The sequence below is a fragment of the Chaetura pelagica genome, unplaced genomic scaffold (assembly GCF_000747805.2).
Source record: "Chaetura pelagica isolate M959 unplaced genomic scaffold, ChaPel_1.0 scaffold596, whole genome shotgun sequence".
NCBI classification, from domain to species: domain Eukaryota; kingdom Metazoa; phylum Chordata; class Aves; order Apodiformes; family Apodidae; genus Chaetura; species Chaetura pelagica.
The window spans coordinates 448692-456759 of NW_009953725.1; the positions used below are offsets into that span (position 1 = coordinate 448692).

The following is an 8068-nucleotide window of genomic DNA, read 5'->3' on the forward strand; positions in this document are numbered from 1 at the left end:
AAAGCATTCAGAAGCTGTACTGAAAGGAATTTAAACTCGTGATAGTCATAAGAGAACAGATCAAAGATGAAAAAAACAGAACAAGTCAAGTAAAAGTAAGCTGTACATGCCTTTCAGTTAACAGACAGAATACAGGTCTGAAGGAGGTAAGATTTGTATTTTTTATTCTACCTACATTTTTCTGTGTTACTTCAAAATTATACTTCAGAAGAGGCTTGATTCTCTCTAAGCGAACTCTACTTTGTTTCCTTGGCTAGAATTCTCTTCAATAAAGTAACTGGGTTTTATACTTTACCAGTGTAAGGTAAGTGGATTAGCTTGATACTGTCAAGTAGGAGTTGCTGCTGTGCTGTTCAAATGAGAGAAACATGATTGCTTGTGGAATTTTTCTTCACTATATTGGATCAACTAGATTTTTAACTGTTCAAACTACTTTTAGTGGAATGATAATTCCCTTAAGACTGAAAATTAAGATTATAACATAAATTCCCTGGACATCCAAGTATAGATTGTCAGGAGACATAAATTAATTTAGCCATCTGAAAACCAACAGATCCCTGAGAGTTTATGCTGATTGTACATGTGGTCCTTGAACCTTTAACAGCAATAACAGAAATAAAGTAAACAACTACTTGTAAGGATATTAGCTTTTCTTCTGAATAGTTTTTCTTGTCCAGGAAAATTGCCTTTCTTTTTTATTCCTTAGAGATTTTACTTCAGAAATCACATAATACCTTAAGAGACCCTGACAAATTCTTCATTTTTACACTCCAGTGCAAGTACCTGGATGTCAGTGGAGCTACTCAAATGTAGATGAGAGTTACGGTTCTGAATTTTGCCTTAAATTGAGACAGTTGCATATGTATAAGGATCTACTTGATTCTGAAGATAATAGATTGTCCTTCACCCCTAAAACACTCCCTTTACAAAAATAAATAAATAAATAAATTATGCTTTAAAGTTAACAAATTATATATTGCACTGTATTTCTATCCTGTAGGTTTGCACAAGACCTAGCTCACAATATGCCCAGAGGAAACCACCATCCAGATAACAACTTTTTCAGAAGGAAAGGACACAGCTATCTTGCAGCAGAAGAGTAAGCATAAAGCAAAATCTATGTTAGCATGTAAGCTGGTGAAAAAAAGACTACATTGAAAGAAATGTTCAAAATAGTATCAGAAAAAGTCACCATTATATATAGCATTATATATAGCATTTTGGCTATCCTTTAGTTGTCTCTAATGTTTGTTATTGCAGAATCATAAAAAGTCCTCAACAGTTAAGAAAAATTGTAATTAAAGAATTCCAGAATCTAGACTTTGATATATGATCACAAGTCATTAACCTTTATAAAATGACTAGGTTTATTGAGGTTTGTTTAGAATTTTCTTTGAGGCTGTTGCAAGGTGATGTTTACTGAGTTTTATCTCCAGATTCACATACTGCTGTTCAGAACCTCAAAAGGAGATTGTCCCATCCTAAAGAACAATATAAGTGAAAACTCCAGAGAAATGGTAAAAAACTAAAGAGCAGATGGAGACATCAATGCCATACAAATGTGACTCTAAGTAAATTGTTTCTGGATGAGACACCACTTAAGGAGAACTAAGCTAATACTTTGTCAGTTAGCAAAGAGTTGGGGTTGTTCAGCCGGGAGAAGAGAAAGCTGCAGGGACACCTTATTGTATCTTTTCAGTAACAAAAGAGGGCTTATAACAAAGTCGGAGACAAAGTTTTTAGCAGGGCCTGCAGTGAGAAGACAAGGGGTAAATGTTTTAAACTAAAAGAGGGTAGATTTAGTCTAGGTATAAGGAAGAAATTGTTTACAATGAAGGCGGTGAAACACTGGAACAGGTTGCCCAGAGAGGTGGTAGATGCTCCATCCCTGGAAACATTCAAGGTCAGGTTGGATGGGGCTGTGAAGAACCTGCTCTAGTTGAAGATGTCCATGATTGCTGCAGGGGGGGCTGGACTAGAAGACCTCTAAAGGTCCCTTCCAGTTCAAACCACTCTAAGATTCTATGACTGGTCTTGGGTTCAGTCTTGGATTACTAGAGACACTGTCACACTGGTGATGTGTTACTACTGTAGACAAGCATTTCCAACCTGCTTTGTGCATCTGTATGTGGAATGTGCTTCTAGTTTACTGGCCCCCAAACTTGGTGACTTCTCCCCCAACTCATACTGCAAGGTAATTCTTTCTCCATGTTTATCCCTGGGCAGAGAGAATAAACAAAGGGGAAGGGTTGCTCAGTCTTTCCAAAGCAGTTCAGTTCAGAAGAGAAAGCTGGCTAGTCATGTTTCAGCACATAAAACAAAGCACACTCACCTCTAACTGCCATGAATTCCAGGGGCTGCAATTGTAAGCAGTTTTTCTGGACATGCAAAGGAGCTGACTTGCTGCTTCCAGTGCTAGAAGGAGCACTGAAGATATAAGCATAGATTCCTAACTGAACAACTGCAACTTTAACTGGAATTGCAGGAAATTGCATACACACTTTTCATACCAGCCCCTGAAAAGGTAGAGAAGGAGTTAGATGGCAAACATGCAGTGGGAACAGGCTAACAGGTGGCTAGAACTACAGAGCACGTGAAAAGCAGAAAGGAGTCTCAAAATGTAAAGGCAGCAGTTGCTTGGAAAAGTAGTTTCTCCAAGCTCTAACTGTTCTGGGGACACTAACAAAACAAGTGGAGCAAACTCATAACTGAAGATCAGCTGCAACATGGCTGCACCAGGAAATAAGTGACTGCTGTGAGCTGTATTTTTAGGTTAAACAGATCTTCAGGCAACACGAAGTCTTGAAGGGGCTGGAGCAACTTCTAAGATTGTGGCACTTGTGGAAAAGAAAATTGCTTTGGCTCCAAGGGTCTTCATGCTGCAAACACCACACAGGCAGATCAGACATAAAGACAGCCTGTTCTGACATACACGCCTGCTTTCATCTTCTTTCAGGCTTCTTATGTCACAAGGAAACACTCCTTCACAAGACGCTGGATCAGTGAAAGGTCTCTGATAAGTCACACACCGCACTCCTCAGTCCCACTGTAAAAGCCTGGTAGTAATAACTGCTGAGCAACTGAATATAAGATACATAAAATATGTTTAAATGGGTTTATCCTGATTCACATGGTAATTTTTTTTTCCTGCTCTCTTTTCCCTTTAAGTGTTTTGCAGACTCTTCTGATCCTGAACAGGCAAAGAACAAAAAACCAATAAAAAAGCCCAAAACAAACAAACAAACAAACAAAAAGGGAAGTGTATTCTATGTCTTAACAGGGAGGATATTAGCACAGGAGGGTTTTTATGACTAGGAAGCCTGCAATTACTTTGTCAGCTTGCTTTGTGACAAATAGTGGAACTGTGCTACCCCTCCCAAATCCCCAGTAAGCAGTGGGGACAGCACAGGTTGAAAAGCGTACATTCCCTAGAATTACCCAGTGTCACCAGTACTGTGACTAGTATGTCATGGAACAAGAAATAAAGAATTATAGACCTCTTTACGAATAAGTCAAACTTTCTTACTTGGGTTTTGAGGTTGTGTAGTGGTTTATGTATAAAAAAACCCAACAAATCCCTTTGTTACCAGCACTTTTTGCAATATGATGCAATTAAGTTCCATTTCCCAGTACTTGTTGTCTAGAGAAATTGGACAAATAAACATGAGCTGAGTTTCTGCACGTACGGCGTTCAATGTATTTCACGTTCTCTTCCAATATCACAATGTTGTTTGCTGGGTTTAGAGGCAGGTATTTCTTTAGAAGCAGTCACTAGTACACTGTTGTATTTGAAGCAGTCACTGGTACATTATTACCTTTGAAGCAATATATTCCTGTTTTTAAAATGCTTAAGAACTCAGCAGAGACTTTAATCTACAGAGACTGGGTGAAGTTATTGGTACTTTGTATATTTGCTGAGGTAAATTCTGCTCCATACCCTTCTCTGATAAAAGGATACTGATACAAATTTTTGCTCTAATCTTTCTTGCTCCCAGAAGAATGCATCTAGTTCTGATTTTAATTCCTTTGTTTTGCTTTCCCAACAGAGCTCTGGGTATTGGACTCTTCATTTTGGTGCTGGCAGCTTTACTTATCTTTGGCTGCTGGTATTTCAAAAGACGCAGTGGCTATAAAAGTCTGCGGGTAAGCATGGCAGCTCACTTAATAGCAAGCTATTATTTTAACAATATATTATAATAATTTTCATTACACTAATGCAGAGAACATTGAATCTGTAATAGGACATCATTATCTCAGGCAATATATGCAGTGACATATACAGAGGTGAATATGAAACTCACACAGTATGAAACTCACCTTGCCCTGGAGAACTTTTAAGTCAGGCAAAGTAGTAAGAGGAAGCAGAAGCACAGGGAGATCAAGCCAGTTGCCCAACTTCACAGAACATATCAGTGAAAAAACTGATCTCAAGGAAGAATTATCTTTAATACTTATAGAAAACCAAGGTGTGCTTGGTGTATTTTCATTTACATAAAAATAACATATTCGCTACTCGTAAGACTTATGCCTAAATAAGGCAGATATGATTAGAGTAAATCTAGGAAGTAGAGAAGAAAAATAACTGTTACAAGTAACTAAGCAAATATGTGTATGAGTGATGCATAATTTACTTGAACAGAAGCTGACTTGCAGTTTTCAGATTTGTAAAAAAGCAGGGCAGGTTTGAAGTTTGCTTTCTAAACACTACTTTTAAAAAAACCTACTTTGTGTCTCCTTAAAAACATTTTTTAAAAAGGAACAAACCTCTTAAGACCTGTTCTTAGGAAGTCTCAAAGCTTTATCTTTGATGTTCTGCTCTCCTGTGAAAGTGAGGCAAATTTTATTCTTCTAAAGTGAATATATTATATAGTAAACCAGCTCTATATATTTTATAGTAAATTTATTTTAGTTATATTAATATTTTTTTTATAAATGTGACCATTTGGAATTAAAAAACGTACCTCTCATCTAAGTCAGCAAATCCATTTCCTTGCTGTTTCTGATAACTTTGTTGTGTGACGTTTCCAGTGATCTATTCCAATACATATATCAACTGGCAGAATATCTACAACTTGAATTTGCATAGTGAAATCTTGCCAAAATGAAGCTAATACTCAAAAAAACCTTCAAAAATCAAACTGGACTCAAAATTTCTTTTATAATTCCTTCTCATTGTGGATTGCTGCTTTTTGGTTTTGAAAAACAAATTTATGTTAGGCTAGGGGATAACTGGTACAGAATGTATACAAAATAAATGGTAGAAATATGGAAAAGAAGGCTGGGGATTAAAGATTGTTGGGATAAAATGGAGGATGCATTCAGACACGAGAGGTGTCAGTTCCTGCAGGAGTCCCAGACCTAAAACATGTGATCCTCATTCTTCAGGCAATCTAACTGGGTAACACAGCAGAGAGGGCACGTCTCAGCAGCGACCGCAAAAGAGATCAGTAGATTACTTCTCTCATGGATGTCTGGCCCTAATCCCAGGTCTAATACATGCTGCAAATACGCTGACAATTATTAAATGGATACATAATCTGCTCCAACTACACATTCTCTTCTTTCCTTTAATCTTCCCTGTGCTTTTTTATGATCTGTCACAGAGTAAAAGATCTAGTATGGGCACAATACGAACCGTGGTAGGTGAGGGAACAACACTGGACTGCAAAATGTCTCCACAGGGGTACGGAAACTTAAACTCTGTGGTAAGTAGCAACACAGGGTTTCATTTAGTTACAAGACAGGGAGACATTGTGAGACAACCCTGGTAAACAGGCACTTGATTTCTTTCTTGGGCTATGCTCTTTAGATTGGGTCTCCAATGTTTCTACATTAACTTAAAAAGTAGTATTTTGCACAATTTTTACTGTAAATGTTGGTTTTTTTAAATCTGCTGTTAATAATGCCTCTTTTAAAAAGTTATCTTCTTTCACCTACTTTTAGTTTTATGTGATCATTATGCAATCTATTAGAATTATGTAATGCTTGAACACTGAGATATACTGAATAAACAAACATCTCCCTAACACATATTCCACCGTTCTGATTAACAACAAATGGACTGTGTCTGGTACACTCTACCCTGACAATCCTTGTCAGAAAATGTTAAAAAATATAAAAGTTTTACCTCCTCTAATCATTATGAGAAGATAAATATTCAATAACTTAATTTATAAAAATATAACTGTCAAGTTACAGGTGTGTTTAAATAGTTTTAGAATAGGGAAAAGGCTAACTTACAATCAGTTTTTAAGAATGCTGGAAACAAGACAATGTACGTGCATCAAAACTCTTAAAGGAAAGTTTCACTATTAGTCTGAATTCTCAACATATTTGTTTTCTTAAAAAAAAATAAAATAAATTCCTTTCCTTAGAACACTGAAAATTTTCTCTTCAGATGAATTATATAAATCAACTTAATCTGATGCAAAAAAACCCCAAAACATATTGGCAAAAAATAACATTAAAAAAAAAAAAAAAGACATGATGAATGAGCTCAGCTATTTCAAGCTGTAGTACCGTATCTGATACAGAAGTAAATTGCTCACTGCATTTTCAATGTAGTTTTCTTGTACCTCTATTGTTCTTTCAAACTTTCACTCATTTTTCTTACCATAGGTACCAGAAGCTCCACCAGCTTATGAGAAAATTGCTGCAGATCAGTCACCTCCACCTTATTCACCATGATAACATGAAATCCTAAACTCTAAACGCAGATTAAATTTCTTCATGCTCCATCTTAATTTCCTGTACATGCTTAACTTTTTAAAAGCTAATATCACTAAAAAAACAACAAATCACATGCTTTCATCAGCAGTTGCTGAAAATTATTCCTGCTTCATTTACAGAACTGGTTCTTGAAATGCCTCAATAAATCTCAATATGCTTTTAAGATTTTCATTTCCTGTGGTCACATTAATAAACTATACTCGTCTAAGCAACTTGCATCCTACTTAGATCTACCAAGAGCAAGTACATAGCATTGCCTATCAACCAGAGTAGAAAGTATTATCACCTTTGTTTTCATTTTTCCCACTTATTCAGCCTTTCTTTTACAAAGAAGTAGATAAACTACTCCCTAGAAAGCAATGTATAAGAATATGACATAAATGGACAAAACATTTGACTGCATATCCTGTTACAAAGACTAACAATTTTTTCCTATCAGTAGATGTAAAGCAGTTTTAAAACTAACTAGTTGCAAAAAGCAACTATATTTTAAAACAGGATTTTACTTCACATCACTTGTTCATGTACCTGTAATGAAATAATTCCTCATAAAAATAATCTAAGCAACCTCGACATTTCTGCTTGGAGTCCATATTGTTTCATACCAGTCAATGGGTACAATGATCACCTTTACTTTCCTTCTAGGAGTTTTGTGAGGAACCAAAAGAACTTGTTAGACAGAGAGTTTCACTTGTCGTCTGTTCCAGCATGATGAAGCAGTGTGAGAAAAGGTCTGTTATGGTTTGGGCTTAACATGACAAAAAAGAAGAACCAGCCCCGTGTCTGCTCACTCAACTCCCCCCTTACACCTTCATATCCTCCCTCCCCTGTGGGATGGGGAGGACAAAGGGCAACTAGAAGCTCATGGTTTGAGACAAAGGATAAGGAGGATTCTTCACTGATTAAGGTCCTGGGCAAAACAGACTCAAGTTGGGGAAAACACAGTCATTTAATTTCACACTAATCAAACACACACAGAACACAGACAACACACAGAGCAGGGCTTGCATATGTTACCCCACCCCTCCCTTCTTCCCAGGCCCAAATCCCTTTGTTCCCGGTTTCTCTCCCTCCTTCCCCCCAGCGGCACAGAGGGACAGGGGATGGGGTTTGGAGTCAGTTCACAGGCTGGTGGTTCCTGCCGTGGCATCCTCCTCAGGAAGAAGGATTCCTTACAGTCCTTCCCTGCTTCCTCACGGAGTCCCTCCCATGGGAGAGAGTCCTCCACGAAACTCTCCTTCATGAGTCCTTCCCACGAGGTCCAGAGCTGCTTCAGCCTGGGCTTCCCACAGAGTCAGGGGCTGCTTTGGGAACAAACTGCCCTGGTGCTGGGGTCTTC

The 8068-nt window shown here is 37.5% G+C and overlaps 1 protein-coding gene across 1 annotated transcript; it reads left to right on the forward strand.

Moving 5' to 3' along the window:
* Positions 1-1025: 1025 nt before the first annotated feature.
* On the forward strand, positions 1026-6687 carry MLANA (melan-A). The gene is made up of 4 exons (XM_010000643.1): positions 1026-1099; positions 4047-4143; positions 5604-5705; positions 6619-6687. Exons 1-4 carry the CDS (start codon positions 1026-1028, stop codon positions 6685-6687), a joined length of 342 nt encoding a protein of 113 aa, XP_009998945.1.
* Positions 6688-8068: the final 1381 nt, after the last annotated feature.